We start from the raw sequence: 24,036 nt of genomic DNA, 5'->3' as shown, positions 1-24,036 counted from the left end.
GCAGACAAATCAAAGGAAATCACAATTTAGGCTTCAAAACGCTAGCATTTAATTAGCGACGGTCATTAGCGCAGGTGTAGCCTCATAACCAAACGGTCAATTAAAATATCAATGCGCGGCCAACTTGCTAACGTTACAGCAACAAAACTTTACGTTTCCTCCAAAAACAAACATATTCGAAAAGTTGGTTCTTATAAGCCAGCCTTTTAAAAATGGAAGAGCTGTCAAGAACAGAAGAAAGTCACTTCACGGCTGCTGTAAGCAACTTAAAAGTTAGTCTAAAGATTTGAACACGACATTACTTAGCCTGCTATCTAACTTAAGCTAACTACAGGTTACAATTTCAGCCTGTCGACGACTTCACGGGACTTTCAAGGTGCCCCCCCCCACCCACACACACACACACGCACACACACGGGCTGTGTAACGTACTCGGGCTATATACAAACGGCTGGTAAGATAAGTCAGTGAAAGCTGATCCAGTACGTTTAGGTATCACTGCTGTGCTGACTAGCAGGATAGATGCTGACCCAGAGACGCCCGCTGCCAAGCTCTGCCCGTTAACACCACAGGACATCTCCCCACAGAGTTACACCGGACCCGGGCTAGCTTATCTCCGCGGCATCTCCTGCACCTGGCCCGCTCGGACGGACACCGCAGGGTAAGTAGCTCACTTAATCTGAAGCAGTGTTTTCAACTCGTGAAGTTAAGATTCACGAGGTCGACTGAGCGACATATGTTTTTTTTATTATTATTTCTGAAGGAACATTACGGTGAAGTTTGGTGTCGTATGACTGCAAGGTGCGAGTTGCACCCGAGAAACTGGTGAGTGCAGCGGCCAAGCAGCTCTGCGTGCTGTGAAGAACTCGCATCCTCATCTGATATGATGATTTACACGCAGACAGAAAGGCAGTGATGAGGAAGATCCTTATATGAGGCTGGTAACGAGCTGCTCTGTGCGCTTCATTTTCAGGTATTTTTAAAGAGACAGCAGGAATTCAACGAACACCTTTAAAAACTCAAGCAGATGATTTCATGCCTCACTGCACAAGTGATCATGGCTGATGAAATCTTCCCGGGGATGTCTGACAGAGCTGTTACTGCAAAGAGAAATAAAAGGAAACATGAAGAAAGCGTCTGTGCCACCCCTCTCCCAGATGGACAGATCCTGATCAACACTCACCATGTGAAGGCTGACTCTTCATTTGGAAGTATTTGTGTAGGTGTGAACTCAATTGCAGAGAGCAATGACACTGGAGTCCTTTATCTGAACCCTCAAGCACATAACTGGTCTCTCGTGGAGAAGTTTGCTGACCTTTCACCAGGAGATGAAGCAGGACTTAATGACGACCAAGACCGAGAATTATTAGAATGCGCTATGGAGGACGATAAAATGTATGAATCTAAGGTGCTCTTGGATGCTGCGCATAAAGAGAAAAGGAACTGCTCTAAATACCTCAAGAGCCATAAGAAACAAAGCAATGCCTCAGTCAAACAGAGGGCATCTAAGCTCAAAGAGCTAAACGTTGAGGAATATTCTCCAGGTGGAGGTGGGAATAAGACCAAAAAGAAGAACGTAAATAGTCGTCCCGCTAAGCAGTCGTTCAAAAAGCGAGAAGACGACAAGATCACCCGACTTTTGGTAGCGATGAAAAAACGTAGCGCAGCTGACGCAGAGCACCGTCCCTTCAAGTGCTCACACTGCCACTGGGCTTTCAAGAAGTTCTGCAACCTGCAGAGTCACTTACAAACACACAGTGGCCTCAAGCCGCATGTGTGTGACATATGTGGGAAGGCTTACTCTCACCAGGGTACGCTGCAGCAGCACAAGCGTCTGCACACAGGTGAAAGACCGTATCACTGCCCCTTCTGTGTCAAGACCTATATCTGGTCCTCAGATTACCGCAAGCATATCCGAACGCACACTGGTGAAAAGCCCTACGTCTGTGACACATGCGGCAAGGATTTCATTCGCTCCTCTGACCTGCGGAAGCATGAGCGCAACATGCACACCAATGACAAGCCCTTCCCATGCACGCACTGTGGCAAGACCTTCAATAAGCCCCTCTCCCTGAAGCGTCACGAGCGTAAGCACCTGGGAGAGAGACCCTTCTCCTGCCCCGACTGTGGGAAGACTTTTGCTCTGGCCAGTCGGATGGCAGAGCACCAGAAGATCCACACCGGAGTGCGTCCGTACACCTGCTCCGTTTGCTCGAAGTGCTTCACAAAGTCCTCCAACCTGACCGAGCACGAGGCCATTCACAGCGGAGAGCGGCCCCACAAGTGCGCAGAGTGCGGCGTGGCGTTTGCCATGGCTTCCCGCCTCATTCGCCACCAGTACATCCACAATAAAGAGAAACCCCACAGCTGCACGGGCTGCAGCAAGAACTTCAGCCACCTGGACAAACTGCAGCTTCACCAGGAGCAGACCTGTGCTGGGAGGATCTTTGTCTGCGTGGAGTGTGACAAATCTTTCCAGTGTGCCGCAAAGCTTGCACAGCATATGCTGAACCACAGGGACAAGAATGTCTGAATGTGTTTAGAGACAGGCACTGTAGACATCCAGCACTGTGCTGGTGACATTCACTCAATTTGCAACTGTATACCTAAATGCAGCAACTTTTTCAAATACAGACACAGCATCCATTCAAGGTCATCGGGTACCAGTTTATCTATGTCAAGGTGTTTATGATAATTGACTTTTAGAACTACTCACACACCCCCTCCTTCCCATGAGAGTGCCATGGGATTAAAAATTGCCACCAGCACAGCATTGGCACTGGGGCTGACAGCTTAATGGTGTAATATTTAAGAGCATGCAAGAGCATTAAAAATACAACTGCAGTTAATAATACACACATTGCCACTTCATATAGGAAATATCTCTCTATATATACATATATTAATATATGTTTATCATGATTAATGGCTACCAATGATGTAGTAGCATGCCTAGGTTCTGAATCTGGTGGCCATGCTGACTCTGAGCCACTGAGTGTGGCATTTCACAAGGCCCATCACTTCATCACCCTGAATTTATAGATACACAAAGATTTAAATACCCAACATTAGCATCAGTTATTAGGCAAAACATACAGTGGATGACAGCTTTGATAGCCCTCGCTGAGGACAGCTTAATGTTTTTCACCCATCACTGCCAAACACATAAAAAAACATATCATTAATACTTCTTTATTCTCAGGTGCAGGCTTTTTGTAGTCCAGAGGGTTTTTATGCCCTTCTTCTTGACACACAGGCAGCAGTTGCTGTAAGGAAGTGCTCTAACAGAGTCAGAACTCCACAGAGACATTACTGCAACCACATTGCATTGAACACACCACAACAGTTTTAATGGTTCAGGGAAGCTGTGTTGCTGCTACGTGAGGTTAGTACACCTTTATCTTGTACTCATGGTGCTTTCTATTTATTATTTGGTTTGGCAGTGCAGGTGTTTCCACGCTGGGTGTTTTGTTTCAGTTGTGGGTTTACATTTTAGGTTCTTTTACTTTACCGTACCGTATGCAGTCAGAAATTTGGAGTGAAGAAAATCCAGCAAATGATAGTGGTGCAGAAAGAAGCCTAGAGGCTGTGACTGCACAGGTGAGTTACTGAGACCTGCTACACCTGCTGTGTAATGAGCTGCGATGAGAATCTCTTAACACAGTCTGTACACAGCATTTGATATAAAGTGGGAAATTACCCCAAAATCTTTAAATCTTCTTATGTATATGTAGAACTGTAGACTTCATATTCTTATTTTCTTGTAAAGTCAAATCATTAAATGTACTTTATCCGAATTACAGTTTGCACGTAAAGTCAGCCATTGCACACCTGTAGTGTTAAAGAATTATCGTTTGACAAATAAGCTCAATAAAAGTTTTTTCATTCGAAATGTTAATTAAATAAAAGTCATCAGTCCTTTAGAGTTAATTTGATTTACTAATATTGATGTTTGCACTCTGAAGAATCACTTAAAACAATAAGGACATGACAATTTATTTACTTTTTAAAAGTTACATATTTGCCAGAAGAGGAAGAGTCAGGTTTTTTTGGACGCCGCTTGAAACCGTTTTTCATGATTCCATTGCGAATGTTTTTTATGCTCTGACTTGCTAATGGCAGGCAGTAAGCGGTGATAATCCTGGTTGTCTGTGTGTGCTTACGTAATTCCCTGCCAGTATGTTGGCAACTGCAGACTAATGGTAAAAGGAGACGGCACCTGCCGTGTTGTCACTTGCTCTACATTAAGTGAGAGGCCCTGTTGGGAATCCCGGTCATCTCTTGGCATGATGTGTTTATTCAGTATGTGACTGATGAACTGGTAATTAATACATTTCATGTGCTGGTACAGAGGTACAAAAAAAGCATTGACATAATACATAAAGCACAAAGTCGTGTGCCAGAAGTACAAACAAATTTCAGCGACGCCACGTGTAACATGTTACAAGGTTACAGTCATGAAGAGACTTTTCTGAAATGTATTCCACGAGTATTTATAACTGTGTGTTTTATATACATTTAAAGGAGCTTGCACAAGCTTTGTCGCCACACTAACAGCAATATAATAAAGCTAAGAATAAAGCCCTTTCTCAGATGAAGACGTTGTAAATATCACCAGCACAAGACAGTTTTATCCTATAAGAATCTGTTAGCTAGGGGTGGAGAGCATGTTGGACGTTTGCCTGGCAGAGGTCTTTTCCCTGCCACCCCCGCCCCCTCCCCGTCTCCCTCCAGTCATGTGCTATCGTCAGTCTAGGCGGCCATTTTTTCCTGTATATGTCTTATTTGTAATTAAAACAAAAAAAAATAAAAAGCTATTCAGTTTTACAAATCATAAAAAATAATCTGCAGTTATTTACATTGTGCCATAATTTACTAGCCTTTGCAAAGTCAGGCTAAAAATACTGTTTACTGAGCTCACTGAAGATTAAAGATGGCTTCTGTGAGGCTAAAGTCATAAATGACCACAGCATTGGATTACATTTGAGTGTGGATCTCATTTATGCTTGAATGTATTCTTAAATATTGGTTAATCGTGTTTAAGTGCAGAAACATTTCATGATGCATTTCTCACCCACAGCAGATGGTGGTCTGCAGGAAGCTAAGCAATGCACAGCTGTGGACGAGGCAGCAGCTAAATGTATTTTAGCAACCTAGAAACAAAATCAGTGTACGCTGTGTGTCTTAAATATTTTCACCACTTTTACCTTCCCGTCAGACAGGAAACTGAAGCTGTTATATCACTCTCTTCAAAGCCACCAGACTCCTTTGACAAAAACAGTAATTTTACCTCACAGAAGACTGGAGTTGCTGGTCCAACGCTGCCTTGATTGTGTAGTTTCTTAGTTCAGATCAGAACTAAGTATAACTAACAAACTCCAAAGTCACAAAATAACACAAACTAACTAACCAATTGAGGCAGAGGTGGACCAGCAACACCTGTCTTCTGTGAGGTAAAGTTTCTGTTTTTGTCAAAGGAGTCTGGTGGCTTTGAAGGTTGCACTGTAACAGCTTCAGTTTCCTGTCGGGCTGTCTGATGAGAATTCTTTTTCACTGCTTTTAGTTTCTCTCTAAAGACATACAGCGAACACTTCAACAGATTTTTCTTTTTAAATGCCTACAATACGTTTTTCTGCTGCCCCATCCTCAGCCCTACATTGCCTAGCTTCCTCCACCAGACCACCTGCTGCTTCTCCAGACTGGGGGCGTGCAGACCACCATCTACTGCAGGTAATACACTGACTGTGGATAAGCACCTCATATAACCCCACACTCAGCGGGCTGCTTTGAGGTGGTCACAGCTGCAATTCTAAACTTTTTTCCACCACATTAAAGCTCCAGATCATATCCGTCATACAAAAATGGTTATTGGGGTCAATTAAGATATCCCTTTCCCCAAATATGTCCTGCATCCACTGGTGAGTTCCCCGCTGTCAGCTTTTAGGAAACACACCTCAGCTGTTTGAGTCTCTGCAACAGTTCCTGTGCCAGTCCACGCAGAGTATTTCTGTATCTAATATGAAACATGATGGCGGGCAAGCTGGGGGCTGGAAAGGGCATCATTAAAAAAAGACATGTGAGTGGTGGGAGCAGTATGGATCTTGTTGGTGTTCATCCAAACTCAGGTGGAACCCTCATTAGACTCAAAGGCACTGTTAATGGTAGGTGGTGTGATGTCCCCACTTTGGGTTTAGTGGTTTCAGCGATCCTACAAACAGAATATTTAAAAGTAATTCACGTGAATCCTTTAAAAATCTTAAATTTATCTTAAAATGGCTTCATTTACCTGTGATGCAGGCTTGTGGTTTCTACCCCAGCTGCTGGCCTTTGAAGAAAACATGGATATTTATAGAAAACTATCACATTTGCATAGTTTAATGGAGGTATAATGTCATCAGTGGCAGCTTCACCGCTGCCAGTGCTCTAAATTTCAGCCCTAAAAAAAATGCAAGCAGCATATCGTTTGCTTCAGCCAAAATACGAAATTGGACACGCTGGTCAGCGACTGTGTTAACGGCAGAGACGCAGCTCCTCTGGAGGAGTCGGTGGCCTCAGCGGTCCCACATAGCACAAGAAGAATGTGGAACATGGCGACATATTCACGACCCTGATAGCTGAAGCAAAAATCATCAGTGATAATTTATCAACACTGCGAGTAAAAACTTTTGTTAAAATCTTTCACAGTGCACCTGCTTTCCTGGAAAAGGGATTGATCCCTGCAGAGGGGGGCTGGCTTGGAAACGTGTTGGGGGGGGCAGTGGAGGGTGGTGGAGGAGGACAGAAGCCAGTCGTACGTGGTGCCTGAGAAAACATGCATAAATGCATCACCAAATTGAAGCCTGGAGGAGAACCGAACGCTCTGATGCACATTTACTCGACTCTTACAGTCTGAGCTGGGCTCTCCTGCTCCGAACTCTTCTTCTGAACATCTCTGGGTGCCGACTTGAACCAGCCGCTGAACCACCCCGCCTTGGCGGTCTGCATTGAACACAGGAAGTGAGACACAAGCGACTGTAATGTGTTTTGACAGGTGTAGATATGTCGGGCGCTCCACCCACCTGTTTCAGAGGCTGGTTGTTCTGCTCGGAGGCCTCCACGCCTCGCGGAAGGCCGTGCTGGCTGTGCCCCCGCTGACCGATGCCGACGTCCAGCATCTGACCCCTCATCTTCAAAAGCAAATACACACTTTCAGGTAACTCTCTGGAGATGTTTTCCAATGCTCTGTACACTTATATTTACCCACTATCTACAGAATTTTTCATTCATAAATCCAGAAAACAGTGAGATCAAAGCTTTTTTTGATCAGTACAGAATATTACAAACATTACTCACTGTGCCTGCTCCAGAGGACGGTCCAGTCTCTGTGGGAGAAATCAAAATATCACACACAGGCCGACCCCCCGGAGCCCTCACTGAATGTCTGAATGGAGAGAGGAATGAATGCTGTCTAACTCGAGGGCTTCTCACCCTCTGCTGCTGATGGCTGATTACTCAGAGGACAATGTGGCGAGGCGGTTCTGACTTCAGCGCTATCTGTGTTATGATAACTGAAGTCTTGGCTCACAGCCACCGCGGGCGCTGGGGGAGCATAAACCACTGTTACTGGCACTGGATAATTGGCATGTGGCCTAGGCAGAGAAACAGGGAGAGAATGGTGACATAACAGGGTCCACCAGGACTGGATATCACATGTGCAGGAAGAGTTTTGCGCTGAATAAGGCATGTTGATGAGCATTTTGTACCAGTTCTGAGCTCCACTAGCGTCCCATGACAACGCAGCCATTTCCTCAGCGTTTCCTTCAGCTGGATGCTCCGAGCTTTCCTGACCCTCAGAGGCTCTGTAATAAAGGAGTTCAGGCTCAGGACTCTGGATGTCACTTCTTAGGTCATCCAAGTTTGATTCTGTGCAGAAATAAAAATGACAGCAGTTATTCTTCAGCGTATTCATTAGCAAACGTACAAGGAAGCGGAGGCACCGCTCTCTCGTGGGAAATATGCCACTCAGTGCATCATTTGAGCTAATGAGATGATTAGAAATTACCTGAGCATGTTTTTCTATCCTCGTGGGCCACAGCACCTCCCTCAGGAGGTGGCTGGTACGCATCAGTACAGTCGAAACTCCCCGTCTGAGTGAAATAACACATTTAGGCTTCAGTTCTACAGATTTGGTGTCTAAACAAGACAAACAAGTGCTAACTTGAAGGTGTGGTGTTTACCGTGTTCACCAACTTAGTTTAGCATGTTAGCATGCTAACATTTGCTAATTAACACTAAATGCAAAGCACAGCTGAGGCTGATGGGAAGGTTATTAATTATTGGACGGACCTAAAGTTTGACCTGATGATTGCAGTTGATAAAAGGTGCTAAATTTCACAGTAATCCACAAGCACTCACCTGTAAACTGTGGTGCCTTGCACGGAGCTGTTTCAGCCAGTCGGGTTCCTGCTCGGCTCCACAAACACCCGTGTCACTGAACTGACCCTCGGAGTGTCTCAGCCTGTCCGACAGCTGCCAGAGAAAGGACACATACATACAGTTCATGCATGCAGAACTTACCTGATCCACTCAGAGTCTCTTTGATTACAGAGATGTATGATAGGTATGTGTGTGTATAGGAGGATGTGTGAATACCTTAATAACCTCCCCAGTCAGCACAAAGAAAGCCTCCCTCTGTCTGAGGATCGCCTGTCCCACCACCTCACAGTAATGAAAGGCCTGAGATGCGAGGCCGCAGTCCAGCAGTCGACTGGCATACAGGAGCTTGTACACCTGAACACAACGCAGCAGCATTCAGCGTCAAAAGCCTCTGTAGCAGATTTATTTAAACATGAATGTTCTTTATAAAACTGTCTGTACAAAGCAGTGAGATCTGGTGTCAGTGGGGGCTACCTGAAAGGACGGTATTGAAAAGCATTTGCCCCAAGTGTCTGGCAGTACTCATATAACTCAGTGCACTGGATGGCAGAGTTTGTGGCAAAGTCTTCAAAGGACTGCCTGAAGGAGAGGAGAGGACGCACCAAATATAGGCAAGATGATCTCAGCAAACACTAAACAGTAGCTATAACCAACATAAGACGATAACAACATAACTAGTGGTAATGTCTACTTCTTTTATAGAAATGGCAGTAAATTATGTTGCAGTTTTCAAATCTGCATCTCCATCAGAATTATGCTGTTATTGCCAAACAGCAGTTAACCAGATGAAGGGCATCAAGGAGCAGGTGCAGCTCACCTGTGGCTGCTGCCCAGAAGCACCAGTCTCTCTGCCTTCTGCGTGAACACCCCAAAGGAAACACTGGCTGTCAGGTAGCACACATGGGCGGCATGTAAGAGGCCCTTGGAGGCTGCATGAGGAAGAGCAATACATATCAGTTTGTACATCTGTGCAGAAACATCGTGGCAGCCTGACTGTCAGTGTGTACGTACCGAGAGTGTCTCCCATGGTGACGATGGCCTTCTGTTGGACGGCGGGGTCTCCGGTCTCATTGGAGAGCATCACAGCCAGATGGGGTCTCCAGTCTCCCCATTTTTCATTTCCACAGCCCTGGGCACAGAACGTCACTGTCAAACCTCTTCTGAGCTGATAAGGTACAGACTGACATTTTACAGTAACTGAAACTGTGACCATCGACGTGTGTGAGGAGTTTATGTGCCGGGTGTTTTACCGCGGCTACAGCAGGGATTCTCCCAGACAGCAGCTGGAACAGAGTCTGGAGGGGATCGCTGGCTGTTAGCTGGCCCGTAAACCTGCCGAGAGAGCAGTTTCTGTCAGGCTTTAGCACACGCTAGCAGCCGAGCCGCCGTCTAAAAGGAGCCATCACATTTAAAGAGCATCCCTGCTGCTGCTCCGTGCAGCGCTGATAGCTCAAACTCTGCCCCCTCCTGTCAATTACAAATCAAAATCAGCCCGGCAGTCCGTCAGCCCTCCCCCACACATTCCTTCAGTGTCTTGAGGACATATGCTGCATGGGACATAGTGCCAATGCCAAAATAGTTTGTAAAAATAGATTGGGTTACATGATACATAGTTCACATAAACGGTAGTTTAGTGATATGGAGCAAACATTTGTCCTCATTCAGCACAGTTCTGCTGAAACGGACCACTCCTCTGTGACCGATGCAGAGATTAAAAGGCGTTAAATGAGTTTTTTGTATGTCAAAACAGATTATTTATGCTCTCCAGGAAAGTGTTAATGGTCTGTTATGTACTGTAATAAGACTACCTGCTACATTACAAATAACTCTTCACTCTACACTCACTCTCTACACTTCATGAGCTCAAAGAATTAATCATTCTTGCTTTATTAACAACAAGTTTCCGCTTATGACTAATTGACAGGTTAGAAATAGCACCAATGAACACACTTCATCAGATCTGTTGCCTCATGCACAGATACGACACTAATTTTGAACAGGAGGCCACATTTAAGTGAACCAGAGCTCTAATCTCTTCTTGTTTTCATAGCTGTAATTACCTCCCACAAATTCTAATTAAGGACCTTTATTTTTGGAAACAGGACTGTGTGAAAGCCACGAGACATGCTGGATGGAGTAGATGTCCCATCCCGTCCTGGTCATGTGCTGCACAAGCCACAAGTACAATCGTCTGTGAGTCGTCCCCCCTTAATTCTGACTACAGCCAGATGGTACAGACGTTCATGACTTCTTCCGTTCTCCTTTAAAAATCTCACATACAGATTTCAAATGTACTTTTGGAAAAAATGGCATGATCGATGTTAAATTAAGAGTCTCCAGCCATGCCAGCAGCTCCGTGATGCTAATGCGCTCACAAGGGCGATGGTAACATGCTAATGTTTAGCAGGTATGATGTTCACCATTTTAATTTAGCATGCTAGGATTTCCTAATTGGCGCTAGACACAAAGTAGATGAAAAGTCAGAATATCAGCAAAGTTTTTACAATTCATCCTGACGGGAACATGAATGTGTGCACCCTAATTTCACAGCAATCCATCCAATAGATAGAAATTTAACTCAAAACCGCAAATATCAACCTCACGGTGGCGCTAGATGAAAAGTCAGGTGATGACCAAAGTCAGTAGGATTCATCCTCTGGGCATCATGAATGTCTGTACAAAACTTCAACACAATCCCTCCAATAAATTAGTTCAATCTGGACCAAAATGGTCGACCGACAGACCAGCTGACAGACTGACAGACTGAAAGCCGTCCCACCTGCAGGGCTGAAACCACGGCTGTATCAAGTTCAAACTTTTCATTCCTATGAATGTTGCTCACTGGGCGTGTGCGTGTTTTAGAGCTACTACCACCCTCCATACAAGACTCCTGCTGCCGAGCCGGCTGACTTCCTGTTGACTCCCTGTACACATGAATGGGATAAAATAATTGAATCATACGGCTCTTCCAAATGTTATTGGACTGAAGTATTAACTGTTCTGTCGCTGCTGCTTTTCCAATGATTGTGTGTGGGGGGCCAAAAGCTTGTTGGGCCACTGTGCATCGAGTGATGAATGAGGAAGTTACAATGCCCCCTCTGCCAAAATTGCTTCACAGCTCAGCTGCATTCCAGGGGGCTTGAAACTCAGGAAGCTGAGGATATACTCCAAATACAAGCGACAGAAATACTGACCACATTTCCTTGTAGCTGTAACAGAAGTTTAAAGCAGACCACAAGTATCTAAGTTTAGTCAGAGGGAGAATTTCTTCACAAATTACCACCTGTAGTCTGACTTCTTGCAGCTGTCATGTCTCAAATAGCTTTTCTCACCTGTTTAGCACAGTGGTGTAGGACCTGTTGTCCATTTTGCTGGCCAGAAAAAGTGCATGCCCCCACAGGCCGCTGCTCATAGCTGACTCCAAAGCCTCCTGGAAACCGCATGGGAAAGACCAGATCTCAGATCCCAGCACAGCATGACATCCATGGCAGCAAGTATGAAGATATAACACAAAGCTTTGGGCCACTCAGTTAAATGATTTATCCTGATTAATGCCTGACAACAACTGTAGAGGGAAACATTAGGTGATTTACTTCACTACTTATTCGACAGCGGTTGTCACTTATGAGTTTTCAGAATAAGATTTCACATTAAAAAAACATTTAGCTGAAAATACTTCTATACTTTCACTTAAGTAGAATTTTAAGTGCATGACTTTCACTTGTAATTGAATATTTTTACATTGTGGTATTTATGCTTTTCCTTAAAATCAAGGAACAACTATATGAAAACAGCTGAACAGAGAATTAAAAGGTAGAAACCTTCTTTCTTCCAGCCAGCAGCAGTTGGGTGTAGCTCTGCAGGGCCTTCGCAGAGGTCTCTGAGCTGAAGCTGCTCCAGCTTCCAGTGAGCAGGTCATCTCCTTTGCGAGGTGGTGCTTCAGCAGTTGTGCCTTCACTGAAGTCAATGAGCGTGGGGGCCTCCGACTCCCAGCCTCCATCTGAATGTGAGCCCTGCATCAGCAGCTCTGCAATATCCGAGCCGACTATTTGCTGAAACAATGGAAATTTAGTGATAATTTTATCAGCAAAAACATGATAATGACTTTGATTTTAGGCCAAATGATCTATTCCACATGCAGTTCAACAAGACATGAGCCACTTACTCCATTCTGTCTACAGAGCAGTATCAGTAGATTCCACAAGAGGGCAGCAGAGCTCTTATCCTGCAGCTTGTCACCTCTCATGCAGGCGCCTGCCCTCTGGTGGGCAAACTCGATAGCATCTACTTTGTGCAAATCCTCCCTTCAGAAGCATGAAAAACCATCAAATACATACAACATTTAACAAAAATCCCAAGTAATCTTTGTAAGTCTCACAAGGCTAATAATAACTATAGATGTGACATTCAGCAGAATTTATTAGTCCTTTTATTAAGATATATTTAGCATTTTCAGTTGAAGAATTGCACAACAAACAGCGAAGCAATACCTGGTTAAAGGTCCCGGGAAGGTTCTCATCTCCTGCTGTTCCTTCGTGTCACTCAGGATGACCTGAGCAGACAGAAAGACGGAAAGCATCTTTTATAGTCTTACACAAGAACACAGTATTAGAGATTAGAAAGAACACAATCTAACACAGGCTGGTGTTGAACGTACCTCCATGCTGTGGATTTCCAGCTGGCTGACGCTCTCCTGTGTGGACAAGCCTGGAGTGACTCGTATCAGCTGGCCTGCAGGACCGAAGCTGACAATCGCATGAGGGATGGAGTACTTCAGAGGAGCTGAGGTCTGATGCACAGGTCCGTGATCTGAGCCGGCACACAAGAACAGGTGTCATGATAAACTCTGGGTGAAGTGGAGCTGGAAGAAAAGAGCTTTAACTGTACACTCACCTGCATCAGATGTGTGAGCAGGCTCACTGTGTTCAGCCCCATTAATGTACTGACTCAGTTCATAGCTGCTGGAGGATAATCCCGAGTTTTTGGAGCTTTCTAATGTCCCCAGGTAATAAGAGGAAACCTCTTCATTCTCTCTGGAGGGATTGTCCTCGTAGTCATTGAGGTAATGCTGGGAGCTGTCTCTCCCTTGGTCATACCTGAAAGAATTAAAGCAACTATATATTGCATTTTCACAGAAATACATATAAAGGTTGCTACTTTCTGTTGCTGCACATGATTCAAGTCATGAAACCTTTGCTGTTGGTACATTTGCAGTTATCGACAATGAGCAGCAGCTTTGTCTTTCCAGGATAAACTCCTCTACCTCACAGATACATTCTACAATGCAGGAAGCAGCAACAAGCAGTATGGGTATGTTAAGAGCAGAGCTGCCCAAAGTGAGGCCCGCGGGCCAAAGTTGGACCACCATAAGGTTGAATTTGGCTGCCAGAGGATGTGACTGAAAATCAATTCTAAAAATTAGGATATAAATCGTTGTTTAAGATGTTATATTTTTGTGAGGTAAACATACTGTTTAAATATGTAAGATCCCTAATTATTAAAGTGACACTTTTGAGCATGAAGTTTGTCAATTAAGGGAACCATGAGTTGAGTTTTGGCCCTCTGAGGTAAAAAGTGACCAAACACACAAAAGACTGTTGCTCACAGAAAGCTGAACTTCATCAAGGCACCTCTGCTCATGTTTGCTTTCTGCAGATTTACGTAAAGTTGCTGCTGCTGCTGTTATCTCCTCTGTCCTGGACTACTGTAGCAGGTATTACTCTGTTATCTGTCGTAGCTCCCTCCACCTGCTTCATCTGGTGCAGAACAGCTTTCTGAATAACAACTGACACCAAGAAAAGCATGTTAGCCCTTTGCTGGCCAGTAAACGGGCTTCGTGCTGGGTTTCACACTGATTCTAAAAATCTATTCATGGAATTTAAGGCACTGATTGAGCTTTCTCCAAAATATATATTGCTTATTTGTTGTCTCCTTGTGTGCATGTGTCCACCTCTGTCTCAACGGTGATGGAGGGTGACGTCCCTGCAGGTAAAGTCCTCAGACTGAACAACACTGCCTGCTGCGATCTGACAAGCTACATCTGTAACTTGTGGGGTTTTTTTTAAGTATTTAGTGAATACTTAATACTTTGTTTCCAATTTTTACCATTGAGCCCCAGCCACTGCACTACAACGTACAGAAATAACAAAGTTCTTACTTTTATTATAAATAACATTGTAGTACAGGAGCACACAAATGACACCATATGACCGTATGAGTCTTCTCTGGGTGGCATGCTGCAATAACACCATAGCAATGCCTGCACATCCCCAACAATGTTTCTGAAATTATGATAAAACTTAACAAAAGCTTTACAAATCAATAAAAGGTGTTAACTTTCATTGAATGATAACAATCATAAACTTTGTTTGTATAACACCTTTCATACAAGAACTGCATCTTGAAGCACTTCACATAAAAAAGCTAAAGAAAGAACATAAAAATAAGGAAAGAAAATTAATGTAAAATAAGACAGAATTAAAACAAGAAAATAAGGCTGAAAACAGAATAAAGAGAATAACAAAACCTGCTGAATTGTGAACAGAATAAAGTTAAAGAGTAAGTGTTTAGCTTTCTTTAAAACCAGACGCCTCCTGCGGCTCACCTGTACTCCTCGTTGTAGGAGCTCCCTGAATGTTCCTGCTTGTATGTTCTGTCGTGCTGACGGTCCGTCCTCCAGGAGTCTTGGGGACCCCACGGACCTGCATCTTTATGATCACAGCGACATATGAATCATCTTATTTGTCTTTACCATGACTCTGAGCGTAGTTTGCTGATAATAGAAGCTTTGCTGTCTCGTGCAGTTGTTGTCTATCTCTGTACCTCGTCGTCCATGCTGTCCTCCGTAGTAGTCGTGGTCATAATAACCATAGCTGTCTCTGTAGTCCCAGTGGCTGTGAGGTGGATAGTCATACCCATGCCTGGAAAGAAAGGGCATCTGCTTTCATTAATGGATTCATTCATTTTCTTCAACTGTTAATCCTCCCATCCTGAAGAAGGCAGAAAGTACTGAAACACTGATCTCCAAAAACAACTGGAGTGCTCAGCTTTCCCTCGTCTTCCTCTAATCCTTTTCATGGTGACAGGTGTCAGGTGAGTTTCCCAGCATGCACTGAAATTATTATTAACTTCACACTAGAATTTAGTTGCAGTGACTTTGGCACAATCCATGTGATGAGGATGATCAATCACGGTCCCATGAGTGCACAAACCTGGACTGGGGTCTCTGGTGTTCCGGGCGGCCATGGCCATAGGGGTACTGCTGTGTGTTGTAAGGATACTGCTCCGGTCTGGGAGGAGGACTGGTGAAATGAGTCCTGTAGTGGGCATCAGGATGAGCCCAGTACCTGTCCCGCTCTCTCGGGTTCGGTGCAGGGTTATTCTGGTCCCAGTCCTGCTGGGAATACCGGTAGTAGTCCTCTCTTTCTTTGGTTCTGTGGGACTGATGGCCAGAGTTGGGCCAGGGGCGACCTCTGTGATCCATGATGACCCCCTTCACACAAGATCAGCCTACCTTAACACCTGGAAGGGAAGCAGGAGTTTTGGTTCTTACAGTTCACACATGCAGGACGCAGTCAAAGTACATCCACGACTGCCACATCACTTCACAGGAGTCACAACATGAGCTGATAACAAGCCAGCATGATAACAAGAGGATAAAGTTCACAAAAACTGCGACCCATACAGCCAAGTGCTGTCTCCGCACAGGAAGCAGAAACTGAAAACCATCCCGATCAGAGGAAAAACAACCAAAGAATGTTTTAAAAGTGAAGTGATACCATTCAGGGTGTGGAGGTGCAGAGTCCCTCAGCTGTTTGCATCGTGTGTCTCAGCCTGACAGTCAACAGTGGAGCCCGCCCCGAGGAGTCTGACAGCTGGACCTGGAACTGAGGAAATCACGTCCGCCTGCAGGTTAACTCCGACCCCAGGACACCGTCAGCCGTCTCTGCGTCGCCCACACGTGACTCACCGTGTCCTCAGGCTGAAACCGACATGTGGGGAAAAATGCAACTTTTAAGTGTTCAGTCCTGCCACGTTGCCGGTAGGGAAGATGCAGAGCGGACCGTTGTTTAGTTGGTTAAACTGACCTCCGATCAGTTTCTGCGATGATTCTGGGAACATTGGCACAAGGAAACTGATCCAAAGTCAGCGGGGGAAAACTCCAAGCTGAACGTTTCTTGTAGTAAAAAAAACGTTTACGTTACGTTTCCACCAGAGGCGCTCTAACCCGTTATATGCTGAAATATCCTGCAATATGTTTGCAACAGCCTGAGTGCATTCATAGACTTTTCATAGAAGCCACAGACAGATCAGAATGGGCTGTTTTCCACAGCAGATATACTCTGAGCCTTTTCTCTGTAAACATACAGAACTCTCAGAGCCATCTCTATATTTCATATGCCATGGTCAATATTCACTTTTTAACTATTTACTCACTTTCTATCACTTCATGTGTTGTTTATGTTAGTACCACTCTTTGTTTTCCTGTTTTAGCTTGCCTAAATTTGCTCTTTATATGTTCCATATTAAAAAAATAAAAACTCTATTTATTAACATACAGCACTTTCACGCTCTTTGGATCTATATATCATAATACTACATTTGCTGGAGTTTGAGTTGTATTCAGTTTCTCTTTAAATTGTCTCTCTTATAGTCTAAAGGAGGATAAAGTGATGAGGGAACCTTACAGCCATACAAGCTCATCAGATTCTTGTGTTTTGAACCTGGTGTAAAATCTCTCCAATGATTGATTACTTTGATTAATCGTGACCGATGGTGAATCTGTGTCCATCAGGAAATTGGTAGACCCTGTTATGCTTGTTTGCTCAGAGCTGGCAATTGGTAGAGTGTCCATACAAGATAAAATACTTTCTGAGTTCTCACCTGTTGTGTCTCAAACTGCTGCCTGCCATTGTATAAGAGAGTTTGAAGACCTTTGTTGCTTCTATGTACATCCTTATTTTTATTATTACTATCAAGTGGGTTTTATTCTCCATCTTTTTACATTAATTTGCTATCCCTGTTTTTATGTTAATTCTGTCTCTTTTATGTGAGGCACGCGGTGCATGTGATTTCTTTGCTGTAAGGCGGTTTGAGCTGCAATTGAAAAGTGCTATACAAAAATAAAGTTGATTAATGTCTTTGTGGTCATGCTTCTGGTAAGTTTTATGAGTCAGCACTTGTAGACACTTAATGTCTGCCATAGGTGTGATCTAACTGAAGACATGTGATTGTCACAAGATGTTTGGAAAGAACACAAAATGAGAAAAGATCACATTAGCAAGTTTTTTGAGTATTTGATAAGTACCTGCAGTTTACTAAAAATGTCCTCTAATGGCTGATTTCTGATGACTCAACATTGTGTGTGCTGGTGTGCACATGTAGCCTGCTTCTTTATCACAAACCTATGTTGTGCACTACTATTCATGTAGTGCACAACATAGATTTGTGATTAGTTATTTATGTTAACATTTGCTAATATCTGTTACATCTGTGTAAATATTTTGTGCAATATTACATATTTTTCTACTGTGTTATATATTGTTCTACCATGCAGTAGTACAAAAGCAGTGAATTTTATTATCCATATCTTGCTTGTCTGCAATTCAAAGTTTTTCCATTGAGACACTGAGCCATCCCTCATAAGGCAAAAGTATTTTCATACTCTTCTGTATATAATGTACATATACAGTTGGTTTTATTTTGTATACTTTTGTATTGTCTTTTTTGTGTCTTTTCTATGTCTATAAACTTTTATCTTATCGTATCTCCCTATGCTGTAAAGATAGTACATTAGAATCAGATTTCAGATTGTAGAAGCAACAATATATTACCCAAGTATGTGTGCACATGCCCCCCGTTTAAACATCGCACTCTATGTAATTGCATAGGAAAAAGACATACAGCTCAATAAGGCAAACAAAATAAAACACTGAACAAGTTAAGTAATGCAAACATGTAAAATAAGCAACATATAAAAAGAATGATGAGGCAATGAACAATATATACAATGTGCAGGTGTTTATGTGTGTACATGTGTAGATGGTACAGCTGCAGTGTCCCTGTACGTCCACAGGGTGTCGCTACATTCACAAAAGCACGGTGAGCCTGAGCGCTGAGCGCTCATGTGACCGGTGGGACCGGTTTATGTAAATGAGCCGCGGGTCGGAGGTTTACTACCGAAGACGTTGAAGTCACCGGCTCACAGAGAGCTGCTCAGCGCGCTGAAACCATATCTCGCTCTGGATATTGTTGAACACCAAACCGCTCGGATGTGCAATATGACTTTTGAAGACACCAGTGGAGATAATTCTTCAGAAAGGTTAGCTTGTGTTGCTTCACTTTTTGCACATTTCTCCCTCTGACTTTGGCTGGAACTTGCTTTCACCGTCGGGACCGCTGGACGTTTTTAACCTGGACACGTTTTAGCTTCGCTGTCTGTCGGCTCTGCCCGTCATTCAGCGATATGACCCGTCAGCTCTGTAACGGCAGCTAACATCAAGCTAACGGATGCTAGCAGCGTTAGCTTCAGCTCACGCCTCGCGTTCGTTATTTCGGGGTCAAACCGTCAAGTGTTCGTGTTGTCGGGTCTTCGCACACGTTGCAGTCACACATGCAGCGTTGCATCATTAGCCATCGTCACCTCTGGAGAGCAACATTAATTTGGTTTTAAACGTGTGAGATGTTTAAAGACTGGTGTGTGTTTTGGTGGCGGATTTGTCAGTAAATGTGTGTTAATGTGTTTTTCCTTCAGGATGGAATCGGTGGCTAAAGCGTTAGAGGAGGTCCTGAGCTCTGCGTTGCCTCAGGGTTGCATCACTGTCGGGGTCTATGAGGCAGCAAAGTCACTAAATGCGTAAGTCATTGAGAAGATATTGTCACTATAGTGGAAACCAACGTGGATAAGTGAGCCACCCTGCATGCCCCTTCCCTAACAACTGTCTCTCTCTCTCGTTGCTTGTAGGGATCCAGACAATGTGGTGTTGTGTCTGCTGGCCACAGACGATGAGGAGGATGTGGCTCTCCAGATTCACTTCACTTTAATCCAGGCATTCTGCTGCGAGAACGACATCAACATCCTTCGTGTCAGCAACATGAGGCGTCTGGCAGAAATACTGGGAGGAGGGAAACCTGGAGGGGAGCCCACGGACCTGCACTGTGTTCTCGTCACTGTAAGCGTCACCGCTCATGTGTGGTTATTGTAGCCCCGCTGCGCGTTGCTCACCTCCCTTTAAGTTGTTGTCCGTGCATGCATGGAACAGTTGCCGGCGGTGGTTGTGCAATTTGAATAATTTCAGGTGTTTGCACATTTCATAAATCAGCAGATGGTAACTGCTTTGTCTCTCCTCCTGCAGAATCCTCAGTCGTCACTGTGGAAGGACCCCGCACTGAGCAAAGTGAACAGGTTCTGCAGAGACAGTCGCTGTTTGGATCAGTGGGTGCCTGTTATCAACCTGCCCGACCGATGAAGCAGCTTGGAATATTCATGTTTTGTGTGCATTTGGGGAAAAGTAACTGCACAAGGCCTGTGTTAATGTCTGTTGGACTCATTTGGAAAGTGCCCCAGGGAGAGAGAGAGAGAGAGAGAGTCAGGAGGGGCAAAGAACGCAAGTGTTTACAACAAGGAAGTCAAACGCTCCAACAAATTTACCAGGTCAGGGTGAACTTGTGGGCCAAGGAAGTGTGACTCAGCAGTCTGGGTTCCAGGATTTCCAGTGTATGACTGCGCCTTTCTCTGCCGAGAAAGAAGCCTTTACAGGAAACTGAATCATGTGAGTGGACAAGCACACGTGGTGGTGAGCACAGGCGCAGGACTGGGGAACAGCAGACAGAGAGCCTCCAAGAACTGGACCACGCTGGAGCGGAGCAGTCTGAGCTCCCAGCTCGAAGGACTGCACAAGAAAATTCGACCAAATCATTTCTTTAACAGCACATTTATTTAAGAATATTTAAGGCGTGTCACTTTGATAACTCAAAAGGGAAAGTTTTCACAGTTTATTATTATTATTATTATTATTTTAGGGACAATGCAATGTTAGACTTGTCCACTAACTGATGTTTTTATGTGTCATTAATTTAATGAATTATATTTATTGTGCATAGTTCATGGAATTCTGCCTTGTTAAGTTGAATGAAATAAACAACCAACAGTTCAGAGGATGGTTTTGCCTTGATGATTTCCAGGTATTACAGGTTTAGCGTGCTCAGAGGAAGTCGCAGTGAGGAGCAGTGCATGCCATTCGCGCCCACATAACATATGAAGCTCAGCATGTTGCCCCACAGGGTTTGGAATTTGTCACTGGGCAGGTTTAAGTATTTACTGCACACATTTCTAACCTTTTCTGCAGCTTGCACCAAAAGCAAGATAATGTTTTGGGGGGGTTTTTTTGTTTTTTTTTTTTTTGGTCTGTTAAAATTGACAACTTTTTACTTGAGCATGGAGTCAAAAAATTCCAACTTAAAATAGTCGGTACTAAATCTGCTGCTGGCATGCAGTTCTTTGAAATCAGCATTGCTCCTGCAGGGGAACTCCAGTAAAGTGTGACCTTTTGCACATTTTTAGGATCTAGTTTCATTGAAGGAGGAGAATTCCTATTGTAGCATGAATCTGAGTGGGACGGGTGACAGCTCATTCTTCACAGCCTTCTGCAGCTACGCCATCAGAGCTAAACTTACTGCTGACTGGATTAAAAATAGCAGAGAGGCAAGCAAAAGAAAAAAAAAATTGTTCAAGACCCATTCCAGACTGTGCAAAAAGAGAAAGCCAGAAATGATTGGTGCTTGCACAGAATGGGGAGGGACAAAGCCTTTTACACAGAGGGTCACAAGACAATGGATGCATGAGTCAGGGCTATTCAGGACTCTATTGCTAGAGCTGTACAGTACTTTAGCTTCATGGCAAAAAATAGCCCTGTGAATAGAGGCGTCCCCCCCGACCACTGACAATAGTAGCACTTGTAATTAACGGGCAGCAAACACAGAGAGGCTGACCTGCTGCAGAGATGTCAGCGTGCAGCCGGGGATATCAAAAGAACAACAATCCTCTCTGGCGGTCCTATCAGATGGTGGATAGCAGATGGGGAGAACAAACTGGGTCAAAATGCAGGACTGGCTGGAAGACCGGGCAGCAGTGTGGGGTGTGAGAGAGGGTTTGTGGTTCAACTGACTGAAGTTTGCAGAGTGCAAATGTGATAAAACATGCACAGAGGCCAGAACACGCAGATCTGCACTCCACTGATCTGAGCCCCTCCAGTTCCACAGTCTAGTGACACTGAGGTTTTGCTGCTGCTGTCAGGGACGCCGACAATCAGCAGAACTGAGACTCAAAAAACGCCAAAGTAAATATCTGGGATTTTTCCTTGTAAAGTGGAACAATAATACCAGAAATACCAGAGCAGGGTGAGTGTAAAATGACACCCGAAGGCAATTTGATCATTAAAACCAAGAACCATTTTTTTCCCTCAATCACAGCCTTCCTGTCACACAGGGAGGGGCCACTGAAAGTAGATGAGATATTGGAGATACTGGATTATTGGCTTATCCTGGATCTTCTCCGCTGCACTGACAGGTAACACAATCACTGCAAACAACGCAGCTACAAAGCCCGTGCTATCCATCATCTGACTCCAGCGGGGGTTATATCAATGTGGGCCAACAAATATGGCCTGACCTGATTGTGGGTGTAACATCACACCTGAGAGAGAGTGAGAAAAGACAGAAAGGGCTCCTCAGAGGAGCAGGATTATTGCATAACAGGCCAGTCATGACTCAGGGGCACAGAAGAACCTTCATGAGAAATTAGGGCAAACAAGAATGTTTATGTGCTCCCGACCTGACACCAGAGACACCTGTCCACCTGTTTCAAGATGTCCACCTGTGATTCCATCAAAGGAATGACAATTGGTTAAAAACAGGTCTATTTAATGACTAATTGGACTAATGAAAGCAAACGAGGTCAGAGTAGTTTTGGCTGATCTCTGTCTCAGATTAGGCAGGGAAGTGCGACGACACTCAAAATCCAGACTGCAGGTGATGAACTCGGGCAGAAGCCACACATGCTGTGTGTCAAAGCTTCACATAAACAGGACAGTTAACACATCACAAGACAAAGCTTAATAAGTGATAGTAATGCAAGTAGCAGGTTGAGCATCTAGTTTTTCTTGTGTGAGCACTTACGTCAAACGGCAAGTCACAGGGAGTCTGTTCACATCAGGAAGTTTAGACTATATTTAATGTTTGAACTCATCAGCTTCATTGATTTATGTAAATATCTGATTATTCTGAATCTGATGCAGCAACACGTCTCAAACATGTTGGGACAGGAGCAACTAAAGACTGGGAAAGATGTGGAACGCTCCAAAAACACCTGTTTGGATCATTCCACAGGTAAACAGGTTGATTGCTAACAGGTGATAGTATCATGATTGAAAGGCTCAGTGGTTCACAGTGAGGATGGAGCGAGGTTCAACACTTTGTCAACACGTGATTGGATAAAGGGGATTAATACCTGGACTCAGGAACACTTCAGGAAACTGTAAAACACAGTTTGTTTGTAAATGAAAGTGGTGAGAATGAACCAATACAAAGGCATGAGGATGCTAAAAGACTCCAGATAGCGAAGCGGAAGTGCACAGGTGTGATAAAACAGGTGTCACCACGGGTGACCCCATTCATATTACTCATTTACTTGTTTAGTTTTTTTTCTTTTAATCTTTAGTTGGAAAAAAATACATATAAATGACTATTTTGGTGTAGTTTTATTTGCATTTACCACACACAGGTAAAGGCAGAGTATGATGCACAGCAAGTTGTTACCTGCACTCACCAGGTGAGAGAAACCACAAACAAGTTTGAAGTAAAAACACACAATCATGTTCACTAGTAAAAATCAACCAAATGCACCATTAACCCAAACAACACATTCAGTTTTAATTCAAGAAGTTGAATTAATGTCGCAAAACAGAAGTAGAGGTTCGACTGAAACAGGTCAATCCTGTGAAGCACATTAAACAGTTAAAAGCAAGCTCATACTGTGGTTCATGGACATACAGAACGCGCTACAATATTTATGGACGTATGAGATACGCAATTCATTATTGAACATGAGTCATTTTGCAATATGATGTCGTACATGGAGCTAAAAGCCTATAGTAAGACTCCCTTCACCTAAGGGCCGTTCTTATTCACAGTATTAGACGACAGCACTTATGTGACTAAAAGGTATTCCAGAGGTTGAAGCCGGATCACTTCAGTTTTAAGGCCCTGGCTGGTGAACTTGCAAATAAGTTGCTTTTGTTTTGCATGAGCACCAACAGACAAGAGACATAAAGTCAAAGCAACACGCTGCCGGTCATATGTCCTCATAATAAAATCTAAGTTTTAGAGCAGTTGTAAACATGGAATGATTCAAACTCAAGAGTATAACAGTCAACTGTACGCCTCAGCTCTGCAGACAGACTTCAGAAAACTGCAAAACAATATCTAGGTATAAGTGTAAGTATTTTGGGACACTGACAGTCTAATAATGACATTGAGTACATAGGTCTGATAAAATGGCACAGATTGGTCTTGAATCCTGTTTTCAGCAGTGATGGCCTCATAATCAATATTTCTTCATATAAT

General features: G+C 43.9%; 3 protein-coding genes across 3 annotated transcripts; 2 read left to right on the top strand and 1 right to left on the bottom strand.

The window, feature by feature from the left end:
• The first annotated feature begins 1,057 nt into the window (after positions 1-1,057).
• Positions 1,058-2,533, top strand: znf648 (zinc finger protein 648). The gene has a single exon (XM_041936185.1). It carries the CDS (start codon positions 1,058-1,060, stop codon positions 2,531-2,533), a length of 1,476 nt encoding a protein of 491 aa, XP_041792119.1.
• A 2,943-nt stretch (positions 2,534-5,476) lies between these two features.
• sec16b (SEC16 homolog B, endoplasmic reticulum export factor) lies at positions 5,477-16,265 on the bottom strand. The gene is given in 26 exon segments (XM_041935396.1): positions 5,477-6,208; positions 6,287-6,325; positions 6,690-6,801; positions 6,880-6,978; positions 7,059-7,166; positions 7,333-7,361; positions 7,468-7,628; positions 7,743-7,902; positions 8,042-8,126; positions 8,395-8,508; positions 8,632-8,769; positions 8,890-8,921; positions 8,924-8,994; positions 9,233-9,344; positions 9,427-9,544; positions 9,666-9,747; positions 11,748-11,845; positions 12,237-12,467; positions 12,581-12,719; positions 12,906-12,967; positions 13,073-13,224; positions 13,309-13,511; positions 15,020-15,122; positions 15,238-15,335; positions 15,627-15,936; positions 16,194-16,265. Coding segments are annotated over 24 exon segments (2,796 nt in total). The 5' UTR covers positions 15,899-15,936; positions 16,194-16,265; the 3' UTR covers positions 5,477-6,208; positions 6,287-6,308.
• Positions 16,266-18,606: 2,341 nt separating this feature from the next.
• On the top strand, positions 18,607-20,569 carry gadd45ab (growth arrest and DNA-damage-inducible, alpha, b). Its single transcript, XM_041935048.1, has 4 exons — positions 18,607-18,736; positions 19,169-19,270; positions 19,379-19,586; positions 19,770-20,569. The coding sequence occupies exons 1-4, from the start codon at positions 18,687-18,689 to the stop codon at positions 19,881-19,883; spliced, it is 474 nt and encodes a 157-aa protein (XP_041790982.1). The 5' UTR covers positions 18,607-18,686; the 3' UTR covers positions 19,884-20,569.
• The last annotated feature ends 3,467 nt before the right edge of the window (positions 20,570-24,036 follow it).

The sequence above is a fragment of the Chelmon rostratus genome, chromosome 4 (genome assembly GCF_017976325.1).
Source record: "Chelmon rostratus isolate fCheRos1 chromosome 4, fCheRos1.pri, whole genome shotgun sequence".
In the NCBI taxonomy this organism is placed as follows: Eukaryota; Metazoa; Chordata; class Actinopteri; order Chaetodontiformes; family Chaetodontidae; genus Chelmon; species Chelmon rostratus.
Note: the sequence above shows the minus strand (reverse complement) of the source record. Positions and strands in the feature narration are given on the sequence as shown.